This window comes from Aotus nancymaae, unplaced genomic scaffold (assembly GCF_030222135.1).
Source record: "Aotus nancymaae isolate 86718 unplaced genomic scaffold, 86718_ANA_hifiasm-v0.15.2.pri h1tg000111l, whole genome shotgun sequence".
Classification (NCBI taxonomy): domain Eukaryota; kingdom Metazoa; phylum Chordata; class Mammalia; order Primates; family Aotidae; genus Aotus; species Aotus nancymaae.
In genome coordinates, this window is record NW_026988526.1 from 1,328,186 (window position 1) to 1,350,440 (window position 22,255).

The 22,255-nt window shown below is 53.3% G+C and overlaps 1 protein-coding gene across 5 annotated transcripts in view; it reads right to left on the reverse strand.

Annotated features, from left to right (window-relative positions):
* Positions 1-421: 421 nt before the first annotated feature.
* Positions 422-22,255, reverse strand: part of CSF2RA (colony stimulating factor 2 receptor subunit alpha) — a 30,999-nt gene continuing 9,165 nt past the window's right edge. For 4 of the 5 annotated variants that reach the window (XM_064370936.1, XM_064370935.1, XM_064370937.1 and 1 more), the window contains 11 exons: positions 20,803-20,910; positions 17,663-17,805; positions 14,831-14,954; positions 14,114-14,243; positions 13,049-13,221; positions 10,705-10,838; positions 9,693-9,722; positions 6,336-6,471; positions 4,789-4,885; positions 3,351-3,432; positions 422-580 (listed from right to left, as the gene is read on the reverse strand). In XM_064370936.1, the coding sequence (XP_064227006.1) occupies positions 503-580; positions 3,351-3,432; positions 4,789-4,885; positions 6,336-6,471; positions 9,693-9,722; positions 10,705-10,838; positions 13,049-13,221; positions 14,114-14,243; positions 14,831-14,954; positions 17,663-17,805; positions 20,803-20,910 (1,235 nt within the window). In that variant the 3' untranslated portion in view covers positions 422-502. Of the gene's footprint in view, positions 581-3,350; positions 3,433-4,788; positions 4,886-6,335; positions 6,472-9,692; positions 9,723-10,704; positions 10,839-13,048; positions 13,222-14,113; positions 14,244-14,830; positions 14,955-17,662; positions 17,806-20,802; positions 20,911-22,255 lie in introns of those variants that run through there. The other variant, XM_064370939.1, reaches the window with a different exon arrangement.

Sequence of the window (22,255 nt, forward strand, 5' to 3'; positions counted from 1 at the left end):
TTCACCATGTTGGCCAGGCCCAGGCTGGTCTCCAACTCCTGACCCCAGGGGATAAACCCGCCTCGGCCTCCCCAAAGTGCTGGGATTACAGGCATGAGCCACCGCGCCTGGCCCCAAATATCATATTTTTAAATAAAAATATACGCCGGGCGCGGTGGCTCCCGCCTGCAATCCCAGCACTTTGGGGAGGCCGAGGTGGGTGTAGCACAAGGTCAGGAGTTCGAGACCAGCCTGGCCAACATGTTGAAACTCCGTCTCTACTAAAAACACACAAATTAGCCGGGTGAGGTGGTGGGTGCCTGTAGTCCCAGCTACTCAGGAGGCTGAGGCGGGAGAATGGCTTGAACCCGGGAGGCTGAGGTTGCGGTGAGCCGAGATCGCGCCACTGCACTCCAGCCTGGGCGACAGAGCGAGACTCTGTTGCAAAAACAAACAAAAAAAAATACAGTTTCTGAGTGTCTCGGGGCAGAGACGCGTCTGCTATTCCTACACCCTCTGAGTCTCATGTAACTTCTTTCACGGTCAAGATCTCTTCGCGGTAGACCTTCCCTTCCTCTCCGGCGAATTCCTCCCAGATGATCTGAAAAAAAGAAGGATGATCACTGCAAACTCCACCTCCCGGGTTCAAGCGGTTCTCCTGCCTCAGCCTCCCAAGTAGCTGGGATGACAGACGCCTGCCACCGTGCCCGGCTAACTTTTGTATTTTTAGTAGAGATGGCGTTTCACCCTGTTGGCCAGGCTGGTCTTGAACTCCTGACCTCAAGGTGATCCCCCCGCCTCAGCCTCCCAAAGTGCTGGGATGACAGGCGTGAGCCACCGCACCCGGCCGGGGGTTGGTTTTTCCTGGGGTGAAGATCTGAGACAGATCCACCCATGTCATCTCATGGTTGGCGATGAACAGGGTGGCCTTGGGAAGAGCTTCTGAGCCTGAAGTCAGGGCAGGGAACGGGAGGTGATAAGGCCGTGAGGCCGGCGGAGCTAGGAGGACAAGGGGGGGGTTAGAGCCTGTAGCCACGGTCCTGGCAACTCGAGGTGGGGGACCCCTGGGGGTCAGTGGAAAGTGGGGGTCAGGGAGGAAGCTAGCATGGGGGTGGAAGGGAACAGAATGACAGATGGCCGGGGATGCAGGTGGGCCTCATCTAATCAGTTGAAGGTGCAAAGGGGAGAGTTGAGCCTCATCTAATCAGTCGAAGGGTTAAAAGGGGGAATGGTGGGCCTCATCTAAATAGTGGAAGGTCTAAGGTGAAGGGTGGGCCTCATCTAATCAGTCTAAGGCCTAAGGGGGGAGGGCAGGCCTCATCTAATCAGTCCAAGAGCTAAAGAAGAAGGTTGGGCGTCATCTAATCAGTCGAAGGGCTAAACCGGGAAGGTGGGCCTCATCTAAATAGTTGAAGATTTAAGGGGAAGGTGGGCCTCATCTAATCAGTCTAAGGCCTAAGGGGGGAGGGACGGCCTCATCTAATCAGTCTAAGGCCTAAGGGGGGAGGGAGGGTCTCATCTAATCACTCTAAGGCCTAAGAGGGCAGGCCTCATCTAATCAGCTGAAGGTCTAAAAGGGAAGGTGGGCCTCATGTAATCAGTTGAAGGTCTAAACAGGAAAAGGTGGGCCTCATCTAATCAGTCTAAGGCCTAAGGGGGGAGGGAGGGCCTCATCTAATCAATCTAAGGCCTAAGAGGGGAGGGAGGGCCTCATCTAATCAGTCTAAGGCCTAACGGAGGAGGGAGGGCCTCATCTAATCAGTCTAAGGCCTAAGGGGGGAGGGAGGGCCTCATCTAATCAGTCTAAGGCCTAAGGAGGGAGGGAGGGCCTCATCTAATCAGTCTAAGGCCCAAAAGGGGAGGGCAGGCCTCATTTAATCAGCTGAAGGTCTAAAAGGGAAGGTAGGCCTCATGTAATCAGTTGAAGGTCTCAACAGGAAAAGGTGGGCCTCATCTAATCAGTCTAAGGCCTAAGCGGGGAGGGAGGGCCTCATCTGATCAGTCTAAGGCCTAATGGAGGAGGGAGGGCCTCATCTAATCAGTCTAAGGCCTAAGGAGGGAGGGAGGGCCTCATCTAATCAGTCTAAGGCCCAAAAGGGGAGGGCAGGCCTCATTTAATCAGCTGAAGGTCTAAAAGGGAAGGTGGGCCTCATGTAATCAGTTGAAGGTCTCAACAGGAAAAGGTGGGCCTCATCTAATCAGTCTAAGGCCTAAGCGGGGAGGGAGGGCCTCATCTGATCAGTCTAAGGCCTAATGGAGGAGGGAGGGCCTCATCTAATCAGTCTAAGGCCTAAGGGGGGAGGGACAGCCTCATCTAATCAGTCTAAGGCCTAAGGAGGGAGGCAGGGCCTCATCTAATCAGCTGAAGGTCTAAAAGGGAAGGTGGGCCTCATGTAATCAGTTGAAGGTCTAAACAGGAAAAGGTGGGCCTCATCTAATCAGTCTAAGGTCTGAAGGGGAGGGTAGGCCTCATCTAATCAGTCTAAGGTCTGAAGGGGAGGGTAGGCCTCATCTAATCAGTCTAAGGCCTAAGAAGGGAGGGACGGCCTCTTCTAATCAGTCTAAGGCCCAAAGGGGGAGGGCAGGCCTCATCTAATCAGCTGAAGGTCTAAAAGGGAAGGTGGGCCTCATGTAATCAGTTGAAGGTCTCAACAGGAAAAGGTGGGCGTCATCTAATCAGTCTAAGGTCTGATGGGGAGGGTGGGCCTCATCTAATCAGTTGAAGATTCTAAAGAGGAAAAGGTGGGCCTCGTCTAATCAGTCTAAGGTCTAAATGATAAAAGCTGAGGTTTTCTGGAGGAGAGGTTTTTTTTTTTTGTTTTGACACATAGTCTCACTCTGTCACCAGGCTGGAGTACATGGCGTGATCTCGGCTCACTGCAATCTCCGCCTCCCGGGTTCAAGCGATCCTCCTGCCTCAGTCTCCCGAGTAGCTGGGATTACAGGCGCCCAACACCACGCCCGGCTAATTTTGTATTTTTAGTAGAGACGGGGTTTCACCATGTTGGCCAGGATGGTCTCAAACTCGTGACCTCAGGTGATCCAGCCGCCTCGGCCTCCCACAGTGCAGGGATGACAGGCGTGAGCCCCCGCGCCCAGCCCAGCCTACCTCCTTCTCTTGCTTTTCTTGACCACCCACCCGCCTCAGCTTCTCCTGAGGGAGCTCACAGAGAAAACGCTGGCCACGACCTGCCTACACCCTGACTCAAACCCAGGTGCAAGGGCCAGGAGCTGGATACAGATTCCCGCCTCAGCCCGTGGTGACGCTGAGGTCCCAGCTGGTGGCGAAGCAGGGCGGCTGACACTCGGCACCCGTGTCCCCGTTCCCCGGCTTCCCGCCCCAGCTCTCCGCTCCGCCCACCCCTACCCACCTGGTCCTCCGCCTGATTCTCGTCGTTGAGCTTGTCTTTGATTTTTGGAACTGGGGGGAAGAGTCGCTGCATCCGGACACATCTGAAGGACAGAGAGAGAAAGTGTGGAGGGGGCCCCAGGCCGCCAGAGTGTCATCCCAGCACTTTGCGAGGCCGAGGCGGGCGGATCACCCGAGGTCGGCAGTTCGAGACCAGCCCGGCCAACATGGGGAAACGCCGTCTCCACTAAAAATACAAAAAATTAGCCGGGTGTGGTGGCGGGTGTCAACCCAGCCACTCTGGAGGCTGAGGCAGGAGGATCGCTTGAACCCAGGAGGCGGAGGCTGCAGTGAGCTGAGATCTCGCCATTGCACTCCAGCCTGGGTGACAGGAGCGACACTCCATCTCAGAAAAAAAAAAAGAAAAAAGATCATTGCAAATGTAATTAGTTAAGGATGTCAAGATGACGTGATCCTGGATTGGAGACAGCGGCCGAGACAGCAGTGATGGGGCCACAAGCCCAGGACACCTGGTGCCCCCAGGAGCTGGGCGAGGCAGGAAGCATCCTCCCCTGGAGGCTCCGGAGGGAAGATGATACCATTGTTCTGAATCGAACTATCGTCCCCTTCAAAGCTGTCTGTACAGCCTCATTTCCAGAATTTGTGAATGGGGCCTTATTAGAGATACGATCTCTGCAAATGTCACTAAGTCAAGGATTTTGACATGAGATCGTCGTGCATCTCATAAATGCAATGACAGGCGTTCTCTTAAGAGACAGAGGACGGCCGGGTGTGGTGGCTCACGCCTGTAATACCAGCACTTTGGGAGGCCGAGGCGGGTGGATCACGAGGTCGAGAGACCGAGACCATCCTGGTCAACATGGTGAAACCCCGCCTCTACTAAAAATACAAAAAATTAGCTGGGCACGGTGGTGCGTGCCTGTAATCCCAGCTACTCAGGAGGCTGAGGCGTGAGAATTGCCTAGACCCAGGAGGCGGAGGTTGCGGTGAGCCGAGATCGTGCCATTGCACTCCAGCCTGGGTAACAAGAGCAAAACTCCGTCTCAAAAAAAAAAAAAAAAAAAAAAAGAATACATTTTGTGCCGGGCACAGTGGCTCATGCCTGTCATCCCAGCACTTTGGGAGGCTGAGGTGGGGAGGATCATGAGGTCAGGAGTTCTAGACCAGCCTGGCCAACATGGTGAAACTCCGTCTAGAGCAGAAGCCACACAGGGCATGAAGGCACCACCTCTGTGCCCACAGCTCAGCTCTGTGGGGGGCACGGGTGATCTCACGTCCGGCAAAAAGGCGGCGTCCCAGGTAAGTTCCCCGTATTACCGGATGGGTGACGGGACCAGTAACTATCTTTACAGGCTGTCTTTGTGTTTCTGAGAAACACAGACACGCTCTGGAGAGAGCGCCGTCCCCCCTGGGGGATGCCGAGGGGTTCCAGCGATTACCTTTTAAAGAGGAAGCCGAGGACCAGGGCGCACACCAGGGTCCCCAGGATCAACAGCACGTAAATGTGCACGGAACTGGTCTTCCTGTCATCAGACCCTACAGAGACACAGGAATGCATCTGCCGTGAATCGCTGACGGACGTGGGAAAGGAAATCAACTTTCTTCTTTTTAGTGGGGTGCAGTGGCTCACGCCTGTCATCCCGGCACTTTGGGAGGCCGAGGTGGATGGATCAGAAGGCCAGGAGTTCGAGACCAGCCTGACCGAAATAGTAAAACCCTGTCTCTACTAAAAATAAATTAGGTGGGTGGATTGCTCGAGGTCAGGAGTTCAAGACCAGCCTGACCGAGATAGTAAAACCCTGTCTCTACTAAAAATAAATTAGCCGAGCATGGTGGTGCACCTGTAGTCCCAGCTACTCGGGAGGCTGAGGCAGGAGAATTGCCTGAACCCGAGGGATGGCGCTTTCAGCAAGTCAAAGTTGACCCACTGCACTCCAGCCTGGGCAACAGAGCAAGATTCTGTCTCAAAAAACAAACAAAAAAAGAAAATCTAAAAGAGACCAAGCGTGGTGGCTCGTGCCTGTAATCCCAGCACTTTAGGAGGCCGAGGCGGGCGGATTGCTTGGGGTCAGGAGTTCGAGACCAGCCTGACCAAAATGGAGAAATCCTGTGTCTACTAAAAATGTTAAATTATCCAGGTGCAGCCGGGCGCGGTGGCTCATGCCTGAAATCCAGCGCTTTGGGAGGCTGGGGCAGGCAGCTCACTTGAGGTCAGGAGTTCGAGACCAGACTGAACAACATGGAGACATTCCGTCTCTACTAAAAATGTAATCCAGCTACTCGGGAGGCTGAGGCAGGAGAATCGCCTGAACCTGGGGGATGGAGGTTGCAGTGAGCTGAGATCGCGACACTGCACTCCAGACTGGGTGACAGAGTGAGGAGCTCCACCTCAAAAAAAAATAGGCCGGGAGTGGTGGCTCACACCCGTAATCCCAGCACTTGGGAGGCTGAGGTGGGCGGATCATCTGAGGTCAGGAGTTCGAGACCAGCCTGGCCAACATGGAGAAACCCTGTCTCTATATAAAAAAGTAAGAGGACATGACAGTATTCCTAACCATATTCTGTCTCTCTTTTTTTCTGACACGGAGTCTCGCTCTGTCACCCAGGCTGGACTGCAGTGACACGATCTTAGCTCTCTGCAACCTCTGTCTCCTGGGTTCAAGCGGTTCTCCTGCCTCAGCCTCTGGAGTGGCTGGGATTACAGGTGCCCGCCACCACGCCCAGCTAATTTTTCTCTTTTTAGTAGAGACGGGGTTTCACCATGTTGGCCAGGCTGGTCTTGAACTCCTGACCTGGTGATCCGCACGCCTTGATCTTCCAAAGTGCTGGGGTTACAGGCGTGAGCCACTGCTCCCGGCCTTTACCGATACTCAAAATCAAATCTCAGCACCCAGGACAGGGTAGCTGATCTCTGTTCCGCCTTCAAGGTGGTGTGGCAGATGGCACGAATGTCCCCGACATCCCCGCAGCACGCCCCAGGGCTTACCAAATTCAGTGGGATTGCTCCAGGGACCCCAGGTCAGAATGCGGAAGTCAGCGGCTCTGATCTTCACAGTGCGCTTAGCTCTGGGCTCAGAGCTTGGAAGGTTGTATGTATTATCCAAGTCACCCGGAACTGTAATCTTTGGGCGAAAAAAATAAAGGTTTTTTTTTTTTGTTTTTTTGCTTTTTTCAAGGGAGTTTCAAGTTTCTCTTGAAAACCTTCAAGAAACTTCATGACAAAGTTTTTCTTTTTTTTTTCTTTTTCTTTTTATTTTATTTATTTATTTTTTAATAAAGATGGGGTTTCACCATATTGGTCAGGCTGGTCTCGAACTCCTGACCTCAGGTGATCCGCCCACCTCAGCCTCCTAAAGTGCTGGGATGACAGGCGTGAGCCACCGCGCCCGGCTAAGACAAAGGTTTTCAACGGATGTTAAGAGAACGGTCTTCTACGTCGAGGAAAACCTTGTCTTCTTTTTATTCCTTTGTCTTTTAGATTTTTTTCTACTTTTTTTCTCTTTCTTTTTTGAGACAGAGTCTCGGTCTGTCGCCCAGGCTGGAGTGCAGTGGCGCGATCTCGGCTCACTGCAACCTCCGCCTCCCGGGTTCAATCGACTCTCCTGCCTCAGCCTCCTGAGAAGCTGGGATTACAGACGCCCACCACCACGCCCGGCTACTTTTTGTATTTTTAGTAGAGACGGGTTTTCACTATATTGGCCAGGCTGGTCTCAAGCGTCTGACCTCAGGCAATCTGACCGCCTCAGCCTCCCAAAGTGCTGGGATGACAGGTGTGAGTCACCGCACCCGGCTTTTCCTTTTTTTCTGAAACTCTGAATGTACCTGCTCTGATCTGGAACAGAGTTAACCCTGGTTAGTATTTAGATGGGACATTATCTGGGAAAACCTGGGTGATTTCTATTCTATTCTATTCCATTTTATTTTCTTTTATATCGACACAGAGTCTCACTCTGTCACCCAGGCTGGACTGCAGTGGCACGATCTCGGCTCACTGCAACCTCCCCCTCCTGGGTTCAAGCGATTCTCCTGCCTCAGCCTTCCGAGTAGCTGGGATTACAGGCGCCCACCACCACACCCAGCTGATTCTTGCATTTTCAGTAGACACAGGGCTTCTCCATGTTGGCCAGGCTGGTCTCGAACTCCTGCCGTCAAGTGATTTGTGGATGGTCGGAAACTCCTGACCTCATGATTCGCCCACGTCGGCCTCTCAGTGCTGGGATTACAGGCTTGAGCCACCGTGCCTGGCTAAAATTTTACTTTTCAAAACAGAAGGGGCGGGCACGGTGAGCCACACCTCTAATTCCATCACTTTGGGAGGCCCAGGTGGGTGGATCACCTGAGGTCAGGAGTTTGAGACCGGCCTGGACAACATCGTGAAACCCCGTCTCTACTAAAAATACAAACATTAGTTGGGTGTGGTGGTGGTGGGCGTCTGTAGTCCCAGCTACTCGGGAGGCTGAGGCAGGAGACTCGCTTGAATCCAGAAGGCAGAGGTTGCGGGGAGCCGAGATCGCGCCACTGCACTCCAGCCTGGGTGACAGAGTGAGACTCAGTCTCAAAAATAAATACACAAATAAATAATTCAGGAGCAACAGCTGATATTAACAGGCCTTCAGATGGATAGTTTGGCAGGGGATGTTAATATCACAATGTCCAGCATACTCACTGCACAGAGAAAGATACTGAGGGTCAGAGTGGCAGGGGGATTTGGAAAACATCCCACAAAAGTATTCAATCTGAAAGCATTTAGAGGAAGAAGTTATCTCCTGAAACATCCACGGAGATGTAGTCTTAACACGCCCAGAGGAAAGAGGAAAAAGATGTGAAGGTCAGTAGAAAAGGCTCAGCATCCATGTCTCAAACCCCGCGGCACGATGCTTGAGGCCAACAGCAGACCCCGCCCAGGGAGAACTGCGAGGTCTGTGTCTCCGGTTCAAGGTCACGGCCCATCCTGTCAACCCCTGGGTCACACTGGCAGTAAGAGTCCTGTAAACTCAAACTGTAGGGTGACCCTAGGGGTCCTGAGTTGGGGAGTGTGGGTTACGTGGGTGGTGAGTGTGGAGTGTGGGTCATGTGGGTGGTGAGTGTGGAGTGTGGGTCACGTGGGGTGGTCGGTGTGGAGTGTGGGTCATGTGGGTGGTGAATGTGGAGTGTGGGTCACGTGGGGTGGTCGCTCTGGAGTGTGGGTCATGTGGGTGGTGAGTGTGGAGTGTGGGTCACGTGGGTGGTGGGTGTGGAGTGTGGGTCATGTGGGGTGGTGAGTGTGGGTCATGTGGGTGCTGAGTGTGGAGTGTGGGTCATGTGGGTGCTGAGTGTGGAGTGTGGGTCATGTGGGGTGGTCGGTGTGGAGTGTGGGTGGTGAGTGTGGGTCAGGTGGGTGCTGAGTGTGGAGTGTGGGTCACGTGGGGTGGTCAGTGTGGAGTGTGGGTGGTGAGTGTGGGTCAGGTGGGTGCTGAATGTGGAGTGTGGGTCATGTGGGTGGTGAGTGTGGGTCATGTGGGTGGTGGGTGTGGAGTGTGGGTCATGTGGGGTGGTGAGTGTGGAGTGTGGGTCACGTGGGTGGTGAGTGTGGAGTGTGGGTCATGTGGGGTGGTGAGTGTGGAGTGTGGGTCACGTGGGGTGCTGAGTGTGGAGTGTGGGTCATGTGGGTGGTGAGTGTGGGTCACGTGAGGTGGTGAGTGTGGGTCACGTGGGTGGTGAGTGTGGAGTGTGGGTTATGTGGGTGGTTAGTGTGGAATGTGGGTCACGTGGGTGGTGAGTGTGGAGTGTAGGTCATGTGGGTGGTGAGTGGTGAGTGTGGGTCACGTGGGTGGTGAGTGTGGAGTGTGGGTCATGTGGGGTGGTGAGTGTGGAGTGTGGGTCACGTGGGTGGTGAGTGTGGAGTGTGGGTCGTGTGGAGTGGTGAGTGTGGAGTGTGGGTCACGTGGAGTGGTGAGTGTGGAGTGTAGGTTATGTGGGTGGTGAGTGGTGAGTGTGGGTCATGTGGGTGGTGAGTGTGGAGTGTAGGTTATGTGGGTGGTGAGTGGTGAGTGTGGGTCACGTGGGTGGTGAGTGTGGAGTGTGGGTCATGTGGGTGGTGAGTGTGGGTCATGAGGGGTGGTGAGTGTGGGTCACATGGGGTGGTGAGTGTGGGTCAGGTGGGTGCTGAGTGTGGAGTGTGGGTTATGTGGGTGGTGAGTGTGGGTTATGTGAGGTGTGGCGTGTGGGTCACGCAGGGTTGTGCCAGGGACTGTGGAGTTCCGGTAGCCGTGCTGACTAGCGGATTTGGGGTTGAACCGTGGGTTGTTTATGGGGCTATAGCGTCATGCTGGGGGTGGTGAGAACGGTCTGTGGTGTCACTTACCAGTGTGTTTTCAGCGTCAGGCTGGCAGTTCTGGAAACAGACAACACAGAATACAAGGCTGAGTGTTCAGGTTTCTAACACACTTCAGAAGGTGCATCCCCACATCCACCTCAACCCAGCGTCGACAAAAGGAGATCGTGTCCTCTGTCCATCCAAACCCAGTGTGGACAGGAGGAGACCCTGCCCTGCGTGTGAAGTTTCCAACCCACTTCACACGCTCTCCGTTTGTGTGGGCCCCGAATGTGTAGCGTCCTGAGTAGCTGCAGGCGGCTCTCCCTCCACAAACCCCAAAGCTCCAGGACACAGAGGTGAGGAGCTGCAAACACAGAATCCCTACCAGCCAGCGGTCTTCCTGTAACCACAGCTGCTGACCCACCCATGCAGCCCCCAGTGGGTCCACGTGGAGGTGGGGCAGGGTCCCCTCCTGTCTACACTGGGTGCAGGTGGAGGTGGGGCAGAGTCCCCTCCTGTCTACACTGGGTGCACGTGGAGGTGGGGCAGGGTCCCCTGCTGTCTACACTGGGTGCAGGTGGAGGTGGGGCCGGGTCCCCTCCTGTCTACACGGGGTGCAGGTGGAGGTGGGGCAGGGTCCTCTCCTGTCTACACTGGGTGCAGGTGGAGGTGGGCCAGGGTCTCCTCCTGTCTACACTGGGTGCAGGTGGAGGTGGGGCAGGGTCTCCTCCTGTCTACACTGGGTGCAGGTGGAGGTGGGCCAGGGTCTCCTCCTGTCTACACTGGGTGCAGGTGGAGGTGGGGCAGGGTCTCCTCCTGTCTACACTGGGTCCAGGTGGAGGTGGGGCTGGGTCTCCTCCTGTCTACACTGGGTGCAGGTGGAGGTGGGGCAGGGTCCCCTCCTGTCTACACTGGATGCAGGTGGAGGTGGGGCAGGGTCTCCTCCTGTCTACACTGGGTGCAGATGGAGGTGGGGCAGGGTCCCCTGCTGTCTACACTGCGTGGAGGTGGGGCAGGGTCCCCTCCTGTCTACACTGGGCTCCCGGGTGCTGGCACCCACCTCTCTGCACACGTGCAGCTGGTAGCGGAACTCCAGGTAGGGCAGGCGCTGGTGGGTCCTGGGCTGTCTCCACCGCACCACACACTGCGTGTTGTTGCAGGTCACCGTGACGTTGCTGGGCGGGTCGAAGCGTTCTGTAACGAGGGTGCAGGACTCACCCGTGAACCCGGGACCCACACGCCCGCCCGCTCCCTCCCAGACAAAGTGGGTCACGCCTGTGATCCCAGCACTCTGGGAGGCCGAGGCGGGCGCATCCCCTGAGGTCAGGAGTTCGAGACCAGCCTGGCCAACGTGGAGAAATCCCATCTCTACTAAAAATACAAAAATTAGCTCATTGGGAGGCTGAGGAAGGAGAATTGCTTGAACCCCGGAGGCGAATCGTTCATGAACAGCCACGGAAGGGGAGGCTGTGGGAGCCGGGCAGGACGTCCGAGCAGGTGCCAGGCACAGCAGAGGCGCCCATGGGGGCAGGGCCCCGGGTGGGAGCTGGGGATGGGCTGGGCGAGCGTCCGGGGCCTGAAGAGGCCGGGGGGGGCGCCGAGGGGATGAAAGAGGCCGTGGGTGGGGTGAGGTGGGCTTGGGAAGAGGACAGAGTGTGGGTGTGGGGGGGCCGCCTACAACAGCCAGCCTGGGGGGCGGCCTGGGCACGGAGAAGGAGCTGCTCAGGAAGGAAGGAACGGGGAGAGGGAGGAAGGAGGGATGGAGTGAAGAAGGGAGGGGAGGAAAGAATGAGGGGGGAGAGAGAGAGAGGGAGGGAGGAATGAATGAATGAAGGGAGGGAGGAGTGAATGAAGGAACGAAGGGAGGGAGGGAGGAATGAAGGAACGGAGGGAGGGAGGAAGGAATGAAGGAAGGAAGCGAGGGAGGGAGGAATGAAGGGAGGGAGGAATCAATGAAGGAAGGAAGGGAGGGAGGGAGGAATGAATGAATGAAGGGAGGGAGGGAGGAATAAATGAATGAAGGGAGGGAGGAATGAATGAACGAAGGGAGGGAGGGAGGAATGGAGGAGTGAGGGAAGGAAGAAAGGAAGGAGGAAGGGTGATGAGGAGGGAGGTAGAGAAGGAATGCGAAGTCAGGCAGGGAGGGAGGGATAGACGGAAGCGAAAGCCAGTTTTCAGATGTGCCGCCGTCATTCCCTCATTGACGCAGCCACAAATGAGAGAAAGCGTTTATCCATTAAGTATGGTCACGTCTTTTTTTCTTTTTCTTTCTCTCTTTCCTTTTTTTTTTTTTTTTTTTTTTTTTGAGATGGAATCTAGCTCTGTCCCCCAGGCTGGAGTGCAGTGGCGTGATCTCGGCTCACTGCAACCACCGCCTCCCGGGTTCAAGCGATTCTCCTGCCTGAGCCTCCTGAGTACCTGGGATGACAGGCGCCCACCACCACGCCCGCCTAACTTCTGTATTTTTACTAGAGATGGGGTTTCGCCATGCTGCCCAGGCTGGTCTCGAACTCCTGACCTTGTGATCCACCCGCCTCGGCCTCCCAAAGTGCTGGGATGACGGGCATGAGCCGCTGCGCCCGGCTGTGAGTTCGATTCTAAAACTCGAGTCTTGATTCCCTGACTGGAGCCTTCTAAGGTGTGTTTGCACAACTGGGCCCTGAAAACTTCTCCTGACACCTGAAATGTTACCCAGTCTACAAGCACCTGTGCAAACGTGACCCGCTTAGCTTCTATTGAAAAAAGGTTTTCTTGAATTTTCTTTCTTACCTCCCTCCCTCCTTCCTCCCTTCCCTTCTTTCTCTTCTTCCTTCCTTCCTCCCCTCCTTCCTCTCTTTCTTCCCTTCTTTCTCTTCTTCCTTCCTTCCTTCCAAGAATCTGGCTCTGTCACCCAGGCTGGCGTACAGTGGCGTGATCTCGTCTCACTGCAACCTCCACCTCTCACATTCCAGCGATTCTCCTGCCTCAGCCTCTCAAATAGCTGGGATTACAGGCACCTGCCACCACGCCCGGCTAATTTTGTATTTTTATTAGAGATTTGGTTTCTCCATGTTGGCCAGGCTGGTCTCGAACTCCTGACCTTGTGATCCGCCCAGCTCGGCCTCCCAAAGTGCGGGGATGACAGGCGTGAGCCACCATTCCCAGACTGATTATTATAGTTTTTAGTAGAGATGGGGTTTCTCCATGTTGGCCAGGCTGGTCTCGAACTCCCGACCTCAGGTGATCCACCCGCCTCGGCTTCCCAAAGTGCTGGGATGACAGAAGTGAGCCAGCGCCCCTGGCCAGTTACACAGATTTTAACGCAAATTCCATCTCACCTATAAACAGCAGGAAATCATACGTTTTATTCTCTGTCTCTCTCTCTCTTTTTTTGGTCCACATGTTTGCAAGCAAGTTATTCTCACCTATTTTGTTTGTGTCCAAAAGTGAATCGAAGAACTGGATCCCGACTTCTCGGCTGCTTCCAGTAACCAGGAAGTAATTGCGGGAGGTTAATCCCGTCAGGTTGTGCAGGTGACAGCCCACGTGGGTTCCCGAGTCCTTCATGTAATAAGGACATCGAATCTCCCTCCTGCCCCTGAAGGGTTACAAAGTGTTTAGAGAGCAGTGAGGAACATCAAACAGAACAAAAACGCAAACCCACAAAGCAGAACCACAAAACCACAAACACACAAAACAAAACAAAACAAAAAAACAGGCCAGGCGCGGTGGCTCACACTTGTAACCTCCGCACTTTGAGAGGCCGAAGCGGTGGAACCACGAGGTCAGGAGTTCGAGACCAGCCTGGCCCACATGGCGAAACTCCCGTCTCTAATAAAAACACAAAAATTAACCTGGGCACGGTGGCTCATGCCTGTAATCCCAGCGCTTTGAGAGGCGAGGTGGACGGATCCCTTGAGGTCAGGAGTTCGAGACCAGCCTGGCCCACATGGTGAAACTCCCATCTCTAATAAAAACACAAAAATTAACCTGGGCACGGTGGCTCACACTTGTAACCTCCGCACTTTGAGAGGCCGAGGCGGTGGAACCACGAGGTCAGGAATTCGAGACCAGCCTGGCCCACATGGCGAAACTCCCATCTCTAATAAAAACACAAAAATTAACCTGGGCACGGTGGCTCATGCCTGTAATCCCAGCGCTTTGAGAGGCGAGGTGGACGGATCACTTGAGGTCAGGAGTTCGAGACCAGCCTGGCCAGATGGTGAAACCCCGTCTCTACTAAAAATATAAAAATTAGCCAGCATGGTGGTGGGTGCCTGTAGTCCCAGCTACTCAGGAGGCTGAGGCAGGAGAATCGCTTGAACCCAGGAGGTGGATGTTGCAGTGACCTGAGATCACACCACTGCACTCCAGCCTAGGCGACAGAGTGAGACTCTGCCTCAAAAAAAGAAAGAGAAAAAAAATTAACAGCATTATTTTTCCCCTATCCCTGCCTTCCTCATCATTCTTCACATGAGGTGAACACTTACTTTGCATCTTGCATGGACAAAAAATACTGGACATCGCGGGGGGCGGTCGGACCCCTCGCCCAGCTACAGTTCATGAAATCCGCGTTGTAGATGAAGCAAGAGAAATTCCGGGCAGCGGTACCCTCCCTCCCTGGGGAGAGGCAGAAAGAAAACAATTTTCACTCAAAAGTTAAACGGGGCCGGGAGTGACGGCTCACGCCTGTCACCCCAGCACTTTGGGAGGCCGAGACAGACAGATCACCTGAGGTCAGGAGTTCGAGACCAGCCTGGCCAACATGGTGAAACCCCGTCTCTACTAAAAATACAAAAAATTAGCCTGGTGTGGTGGCAGGCGCCTGTAATCCCAGCTACTCGGGAGGCTGAGGCAGGAGAGTTGCTTGAACCCAGGAGGTGGAGGTTGCAATGATCCAAGATGGTGCCACTGAACTCCAGCCTGGGCAACAAGAATGAAACTGTGTCTCAAAAATAAAAGATAAAAAAGCCAAAAGTTAGGTGTGGTAGCACATGCCTGTAATCCCAGCTACTCGGGAGGCTGAGGCAGGAGAATCGCTTGTGCCCAGGAGGTGGAGGTTGCAGTGAGATGAGATCACATCACCGCATTCCAGCCTGGGGGACAGAGCCAAACTCCAGCTCAAAAGAAAAAAAAAGAAGTTAAATGGGGTGTAGTTTGATGGTCTTGGGTGTGGCTTGGAGAGATTCCTGCGCTGTCTCCCTTACCAGAGTTTGGATAAGGCATTTTTTCTTGAAATACTCCTTGGCTGGTATGCACGTGAACCTCAAAAGTGACTCCTCCATGTAGAGTGACCTCACGAAACGTGCACGAGCATTCTTTGTTCCTGAGCTGAGAAGTTGGAGCACGTCAGAGCAGATTAGGAAACGAATTTGTCTCTCCTCTGCTGTCCATGGTGCTGGTTTCTCCCCGGACTCGGAGACACCCACCTGCCTCCCTTCCTCAGATCGTCCCCCTGCGCCTCCTCCGAGGAGTCTGAGTGGATACCCCAAATACCAGCTGGCAGGTGGAAAACGAATGTCAGAATCGAGCAGTGTTTAGAATATCAGACTAAGGCAGGGTGGGGAGGCTCAGGCCTGTCATCCCAGCACTTTGGGAGGCTGAAGCAGGCGGATCACAAGGTCAGGAGTTCGAGACCAGCCTGGCCAACAAGGTGAAACCCCGTCTCTACTACAAATACCAAAATTAGCTGGGCATGGTGGCGCGTGCCTGTAATCCCAGCTACTCAGTCAGCAGAGGCAGGAGAATCACTTGTGTAAGGCCGGTCGCCTCGCTGGGAGCTCGGACACACCCCCTCCTCGCCGGGACCTCGGACATGCCCACCCCCCTCACACAGCCTAGCCCTCCCTTAAAGAACCCCGCCAAAATGCAAAAGAAGTCTTGTAAATCTACCCAATAGCATTCGAGTCTTGTAAACCTACCCAATAGCATTCGAGTCTTGTAAACCTACCCAATAGCATTCGAGTCTTGTAAACCTACCCAATAGCATTCGAGTCTTGTAAACCTACCCAATAGCATTCGAGTCTTGTAAACCTACCCAATAGCATTCGAGTCTTGTAAACCTACCCAATAGCATTTGAGTCTTGTAAACCTACCCAATAGCATTCGAGTCTTGTAAACCTACCCAATAGCATTCGAGTCTTGTAAACCTACCCAATAGCATTCGAGTCTTGTAAACCTACCCAATAGCATTCGAGTCTTGTAAATCTACCCAATAGCAGTCGAGTCTTGTAAACCTACCCAATAGCATTCGAGTCTTGTAAACCTACCCAATAGCATTCGAGTCTTGTAAACCTACCCAATAGCATTCGAGTCTTGTAAACCTACCCAATAGCATTCGAGTCTTGTAAACCTACCCAATAGCATTCGAGTCTTGTAAATCTACCCAATAGCATTCGAGTCTTGTAAACCTACCCAATAGCATTCGAGTCTTGTAAATCTACCCAATAGCATTCGAGTCTTGTAAATCTACCCAATAGCAGTCGAGTCTTGTAAATCTACCCAATAGCATTCGAGTCTTGTAAACCTACCCAATGGCATTCGAGTCTTGTAAATCTACCCAATGGCATTCGAGTCTTGTAAATCTACCCAATAGCAGTCGAGTCTTGTAAATCTACCCAATAGCAGTCGAGTCTTGTAAATCTACCCAATAGCAGTCGAGTCTTGTAAATCTACCCAATAGCAGTCGAGTCTTGTAAATCTACCCAATAGCAGTTGAGTCTTGTAAATCTACCCAATAGCATTCGAGTCTTGTAAATCTACCCAATAGCATTCAAACCCTGCCTACCTGCCAATAGCAAGCTTGCCTGCTCCCTTTAACACCCCACGTCTGAGAGGAATCCGTGCAACTTCTCTGGCCCCTCCTGTCGGACCGCAGAACCTCGCCCTGGAGCTGAATAAATTTGCATTGGATCTTCTTGTGCTGGCCTCAGTTTCTTCATTTTAAACTCAGCAAGAACCCAAGGACCCTTACAGCTTGAACCTGAGAGGCAGAGGTTGCAGTGAGCTGAGATCACACCACTGCACTCCAGCCTGGGCAACAGAGTGAGACTCCATCTCAAAAAAAAAAAAAAAAAAAATCCTCCACAGACCCAGGCTCCCATCCAATTGCCCTCGCCAGGATTTGGCATCTCTTGGGGTGAAATACGCTCTGCCCCAGGGAGTCAGGCTGCCAGACCAGACACATCGCAGACACAAGCCAGAAGGACCTCCCTGGGTTCTTAATGTTTGTTGTGTGTTTTCTTGTTTCTGTTTTTGGTTATTGAAAGTGAATTTTGCTCGTCACCCAGGCTGGAGTGCAGTGGCGTGATCTCGGCTCCCTACAACCTCCGCCTCCCGTGTTCAAGTGATTCTCCTGCCTCAGCGTGCCGAGTAGCTGGGATTACAGGCGCCTGCCAGCACGCCTGGCTGATTTTTGTATTTTTAGTAGAGAGAGTTTCGCCATGTTGGCCAGGCTGGTCTCGAACTCCTTACCTTGTGATCCGCCTGCCTCGGCCTCCCAAAGTGCTGGATTAAAGGTGTGAGCCAGTGTGCTCTGCCTAATTTTTTTTCTTTTTTCTTTTTTTATTTTTATGTTTTGATATGTAGTCTTGCTCTGTTGCCCAGGCTGGAGTTCAGTAACTCGATCTCAGCTCACTGCAACCTCTGCCTCCCAGGTTCAAGCGATTCTCCTGCCTCAGCCTCCCGAGTAGCTGGGATTACAGGTGCCCCCCACCACACCGGGCTAATTTTTTATATTTTTAGTAGAGATGGGGTTTCACCATGTTGGCCAGGCTGGTCTCGAACTCCTGACCTCAGATGATCCACCCGCCTCGGTCTCCCAAAGTGCTGGGATGACAGGCGTGAGCCACCGTGTCCAGCGCTTGTATTGTTAGTAGAGATGGGGTTTCAGCGTGTTGGCCAGGCTGACCCTGAACTCCTGATCTCAGGTGATCCCCCTGCCCCGGCTTTCCAAAGTGCTGGGATGCCAGGCGTGAGCCGCTGTGCCCAGCCGGCCGGCCCCGGTGCTTTTAAGTCAGCGAGTGCTGTGCCCGCCTCACCCTGTACTCGATGGGTCCGTCCTTCTTGTGTATTAAGATACACCTGCTGAGGGTCGTGTTTTCAATACAGTTCCAGCTTAATTTCATTGTCCTGGAGTCGAATGTGATGTTCAGACCAGAGGCTGGGGCCACAGTCGGTCGCCCTGCAAGAAAGGGCCAGCGGATTCAGAATTTCCTCTTTTCCTGTTTTTTCTTTTCTTTCTTTTTAATGAGACAGAGTTTCATTCTTGTTGCCCAGGCTGGAGTGCAGTGGCGTGATCTCGGCTCACCGCAACCTCCGTCTCCCGGGTTCAAGCCGTTCTCCTGCCTCAGCCTCTCGAGTAGCTGGGACTACAGGCATGCACCACCACCACACCCGGCTAATTTTGTTTTTAGGGACGGGGTTTCTCCATGTCGGCCAGGCTGCTCTCGAACTCCCGACCTCAGGTGATCCGCCGGCCTCGGCCTCCCGAAGTGCTGGGATGACAGCCATGAGCCACCGCGCCCGGCCGTTCCTCTTTTTGCTCCTCCCACCCAGCTCTGGGGGCTGAAGTTCAGGGCTGGAGCCTGGTCACTGTCCTCTGTCCCCCATGTGGCCCCAGGATGTCCCACATCCTCAGGAGTCTCCTCCCTTCTCCATCTTCCCTCCGGTTCTCACTTCCCTGGCTGTTTCTGCAAAAGGAGAGGTCTTCCACAGAACTATTCAAAAAGCACCTGAAGGCCAGTCTCGGTGGCTCACGCCTCTAATGCCAGAGCTTTGGGACTTTGAGGCAGGCAGATTACGAGGTCACGAGTTCAAGACCAGCCTGGCCAACAGAGTGAAACCCTGTCTCTAGTAAAAATCAAAAAATTAGCTGGTCGTGCTGGCTGGCACCTGTTATCCCACCTACTTAGGAGGCTGAGGCAGGAGGATCGCTTGAACCCGGAGGCGGAGGTTGCAGTGAGCCGAGATCACGCCACTGCACTCCAGCCTGGGAGACAGAGCGAGAGTCTGTCTCAAAACAAACAAACAAACAAACAAAAAACACATGAACACTGGGGGCGGTGGCTCATGCCTCTAATCCCAGCATTTTGGGAGGCTGAGGGAAAAAGATGAGTTCAACCCAGCAGGTGGAGATCAGCCTCGGAAATGCAGCAAGATCCCATTTCTTAAAAAAAAATTTTTTTTCTTTAAATTAGGCTGGCATGGTCATGCACCTCCATACTCCCAGCTTGCTGTTTCTCCACATGGACAACTTTACTGCAGAATTCATCAAAAACCAGCTGGGCACAGTGGCTCACGCCTGTAATCCCAGCACTTTGGGAGGCTGAGGTGGGTGGATCACTTGAGGTCGGGAGTTGAAACCAGCCTGGGCAACGTGGCGAAAGCCTGTCTCTAATAAAAATATGAAACATTAGCCGGGCGTAGTGGCTGGTACCTATAATCCCAGCTACTCGCGAGGCTCAAGAGGGGAAGTCCTTGAACCCAGGAGCTGGAGGCTGCAGTGAGCCTAGATCATGCCCCTGCACTCCAGCCTGGGCGACAGAGCAAGATTCCGTCTAAAAATAAAAATAAAAATAAAAATGAAAACCCGTCTGAAGGCCGAGTGCGGCAGCTGACGCCTGTAATCACCCAGCACTTGGGGAGGCTGAGGCAGAAACATGACTTCAGTGCAGCAGGTTGAGACCAGTCTTGGCAACCCAGCAATATCCCATCTCTACAAAGAAAAGATAAAAATGAATTGAAAATTAGCTTGGCGTGGTGAACCACGTGTGTCGTCCCAGCTACGTGGGCAGCTGAAGTGGGAGGGTCACTTCATCCCAGAAAGTCGTAGCTGCCGTGAGCTGAAATCACGCCACTGCCTGACACAGTGACACCCTGTCTTAAAAAAAAAAAAAAGAAAGAAAGAAAGAAAAGAAAAGAAAAGAAGGAAAAAGAAAACCATTTGAATGAGAACAGGCAAACGCTCTTTATCCGGAGTGATGAGGCTCGGAACACGCATCCCAGATTACGGAACCTGGCTGGGCGCGGTGACTCAGGCCTGTAATCACAGCACTTTGGGACCCCAAGGCGAGGGGATCATGAGGATGAGAGAAAGAATGGAAAGAGAGAGAGAGAGAGACAGGGGAGAGAGGGAGGGAAGCAGGGAGGGAGGGAGGGAGGAAGGGAGGGAAGGAAGGAGGGATGGAGGGAGGGAGGGAGGGAGGCAGGCAGGGATGGAGGGAGGGAGGGAGGGAGGCAGGCAGGGATGGAGGGAGGGAGGGAGGGAGGCAGGCAGGGAGGGAAGGAGGGAGGAAGGGAGGGAAGGAGGGAGAGAGGGAAGGAGGGAGGGAGGCAGGGAGGGAGGGAGGGAGGGAGGCAGGCAGAGAAGGAGGGAAGGATGGAGGGAGGGAGGGAGGGAAGGAAGGAGGGAGGGAGGGAGGCAGGCAGGGAGGGAGGCAGGCAAGGAGGGAAGGAGGTAGTCAGGCAGGGAGGGAAGGAGGGAAGGAGGGAAGAAAGGAAGGAAAAATGGAAAAAGGAAGGATAAATGGAAGGAAAGAAGGAAGGATGGGAGGGAGGAAGCAAGGAAGGAAGGAAACAGTGGAAGGAAAAAAGAGAGAAGGAAGGAGGGAAGGAGGGAAGGAAGAAAAACAGAAGGAAGGAAGGAAGGAAAGAAGGAAGGAAAGAATGGAGGAAGGAAGGAGACGATGGAAGGAAAGAGAAGGAAGGAGGAAAAAAGAAAAAATAGAAGAAAGGAAGAAAAGAAAGGAAAGAAGAAAGAAAAGAAAAAAGAAAGAAAGAAAGGAAGAAAAGAAGGAAGAAAGAAAGAAAAAAGAAGTAAATCCGGAGGGAGAAATGGAAGGAAGGAGGGAGGGAGGGAGGAAGAGAAGGAAGGAGGGAGGGAAGAAGGGACGAAGAAGGAAGAAACACTTTGGCACTGTGCAGAGCTCAGTCCTGATCCCGGCCCCACGGCTACCTGGATGGTCTCTGGGTTAAACCGTGGAGGCCTCTGAGCCTTCGTTTTCTCGTCTGTAGAATGGGTGGACGGGCATGAACACAGGAAAGCAGGGGAGGCCAGTGAAGCTCTCACCGTCTGCTGGGTGGGCTGGTGCCTACGGGGTCCCTAATCAACATGACAGATAAAATGCAAGACATCTAAGCCGGAGCCACAGAGAGGGTTCAGCCAGGTTTCCATACTTACCCGAGTTCCCCGTGCTGAGGAGGACTGCGGCATGCAGCAACCCAGAGAGGAGAAGCGTTGTCACCAGGAGAAACTTCATGCTGACCAGAGAGAAGAGCTGCAGAGGGGCTGCCGGACAGAAAGTGTCACACGGTGAGGAGCAGGCTTAGCCAGGGCACTCCTGGCAGGGGGCCCCAGGGAACGTCCCCAAGATGTCCACATCCTGATCCCCATGTGGGAGACAGAATAATGGCCCCCAAGATGTCCACGTCCTAATCCCCATGTGGGAGACAGAATAATGGCCCCAAAGATGTCCACGTCCTGATCCCATGTGGGAGACAGAATAATGGCCCCCAAGATGTCCACGTCCTAATACCCATGTGACAGAGGGAATAATGGCTCCCAAAGATGTCCACGTCCTAATCCCCATGTGGGAGACAGAATAATGGCCCCAAAGATGTCCACATCCTGATCCCATGTGGGAGACAGAATAATGGACCCAAAGATGTCCACGTCCTAATCCCATGTGGGAGACAGAATAATGGACCCAAAGATGTCCACATCCTAATCCCATGTGGGAGACAGAATCATGGCCCCAAAGATGTCCACATCCTAATCCCCATGTGGGAGACAGAATCATGGCCCCAGTGATGTCCACATCCTATTCCCCATGTGGGACACAGAATAATGGCCCCAAAGATGTCCACGTCCTAATCCCCATGTGGGAGACAGAATAATGGCCCCAAAGATGTCCACGTCCTAATCCCATGTGGGAGACAGAATAATGGCCCCAAAGATGTCCACGTCCTAATCCCATGTGGGAGACAGAATAATTACCCAAAGATGTCCACGTCCTAATCCCATGTGGGAGACAGAATAATGGCCCCAAAGATGTCCACGTCCTAATCCCATGTGGGAGACAGAATAATTACCCAAAGATGTCCACATCCTAATCCCCATGTGAGAGACAGAATAATGGTTCCGAAAAATGTTTACAGTCTAATTCCTATAACCTTTGAGCATATGACCTTACATGCCAAAGGGACTTTGCAGATGTAATTAAATAAGGAACTCTGAGATAATCCTGAATCACGTAGATGAGCCCAAGGTAATCAATCACAAAGGTCCCATAGCTAGAAACAGAGATGTCTCTGAAGAGGAACGGAAAAAGTCTGACTTGGAAAAAGAAGATGCAGTTGGCTTTAAAGGTGGAATAAGCAATCCCGTAACTGGATATAAAGACACATGCCCATCGATGATAGACTCGATAAAGAAAATGTGTCACACAGACACCATGGAATACTATGCAGCCATGAAAAAGGATGAGTTCATGTCCTTTGCAGGGGCGTGACTTCATCTCCAAGCTCTTTATCTCAACCCACCTGCCCTCCATGACCTAATCCCCATGTGGCCCCAAGGAGGAAGAGGAGGAGGAGGAGGAAAACCTACAAATGGTGAATTCACGTAATTACAC